Source organism: Corvus brachyrhynchos, unplaced genomic scaffold (genome assembly GCF_000691975.1).
Source record: "Corvus brachyrhynchos isolate BGI_N302 unplaced genomic scaffold, ASM69197v1 scaffold236, whole genome shotgun sequence".
NCBI lineage: Eukaryota > Metazoa > Chordata > Aves > Passeriformes > Corvidae > Corvus > Corvus brachyrhynchos.
Window position 1 is genome coordinate 665,271 of NW_008238660.1, and position 1,402 is coordinate 666,672.

The window sequence follows — 1,402 nt, forward strand, 5'->3', positions numbered from 1 at the left end:
GTTCTCACAGACTGGATTGTTTTTACAGAAATAATTTCACAGAAATTAGTAAATGATTAAGTTATAAAATTATAAAAAGATCAGTCAGAGTCTGTGCATAGATTATAAAATACTGGAGTGGTAATAAAGCAGTGCAGTGTTTCTCACAGTATTACTTGAAAAATAATGAGATTAATCTAGGAAAATAGTGAAGGGAGCTGAATAAAAGCTGTGGAGAGGGGAACGGGGCTTGTATTTCAGTCCCAGGACAGTGGGGGTTCCACAGGTGGGATCCTCTGAACCCCCCTCACCTGGGGGGCAACATGTGGGGGTGGCAGCATTTGCTTAAAGAGGATAAAAGGGAGGCAGACAGAATTCACTGTAGGATCTCAGACAGGACAGGTGAGCAGACCTGGGAAGCAACAGCAAGTTCATTGTGAGAGTGAGAAAATCTCACTCTTAGGTGGTGGTGGTGTGGATAACTAAGGAATACAGATTGTTTTCTGGGTAGGTTTGTGCCATTCCAGCCATGTGTGAATGTGCTGTGGTGCAGAGCAGAGCTCCTCACCTGTGCACGAATCCCAGATGCCTTGAGAAGAGAGGCCTTTCCTGGGGAGGGGGATCAGAGCCTTGAATTTTGCTCTCAGTTCTTGCATATCAATGTCCTTTTCCCCTTGCCCTCCCTGAAAAGATACCCAGGCCTTCACTTGAACATTGTTCTGTCCAGCAGGACTTGGCAGGTGGAAAAAAACTGGGCACATTTTGAATTGCCACCAGAGTGGGGCTTTTTTTTCGTCAGCACCATCCTCTGGACAGATCTCAGCAGAGACGCGCATTGATTGCTACCACATCTCCGAGACCGACATTCTTCATCCCGCTCAGAATACAATTTCTTAGTGAATAAAATATGTATGGAAAAGCAGTGGGCAGAGAAATAGGAAAACACTCTTACTAATGAGAGATTTTGTATGCTTCAATTTAGCTGCCGCATCAACCGTATCCTGGAGGCGCCCCGGGGAAACGCGCTCCTGGTCGGCGTGGGCGGCACCGGGAAGCAGAGCCTGACCCGCCTGGCAGCCTTCCTCAGCTCCCTGGAGGTCTTCCAGATCACCCTGAGGAAAGGATACGGCGTCCCTGACCTCAAGGTGGGGGACTTGAAAGGCTCAGGTGGAGGGGAAGGAAGTAAAAATCAGAACTCGCCCTGGAAACTTGTTGAATATTGAGAGACAGAATGGAGGAGGATGACCGTGAGCCCAGGTGTGCCCAGGTGGGCAAGAGGCCAATGGCACCTGGGATGTGCCAGCCCTGGGTGGCAGCAGGGCCAGGGCAGTGCCCGTCCCCTGTGCTGGCACTGCTGGGGCACCTCCAGTGCCGGGGACAGCTCTGGGACCCTCAGGAAAAGAAGGACATCGCGGGGCTGGGG

The 1,402-nt window shown here is 50.5% G+C and overlaps 1 protein-coding gene across 1 annotated transcript in view; it reads left to right on the forward strand.

The window, feature by feature from the left end:
- The window catches only part of DNAH9 (dynein axonemal heavy chain 9), a 135,002-nt gene that overhangs the window by 43,024 nt on the left and 90,576 nt on the right, over positions 1–1,402 (forward strand). Inside the window, exon 28 of the mRNA XM_017737716.1 lies at positions 962–1,124. Coding sequence (XP_017593205.1) covers positions 962–1,124 — 163 coding nt within the window. The remainder of the gene's footprint in view (positions 1–961; positions 1,125–1,402) is intronic.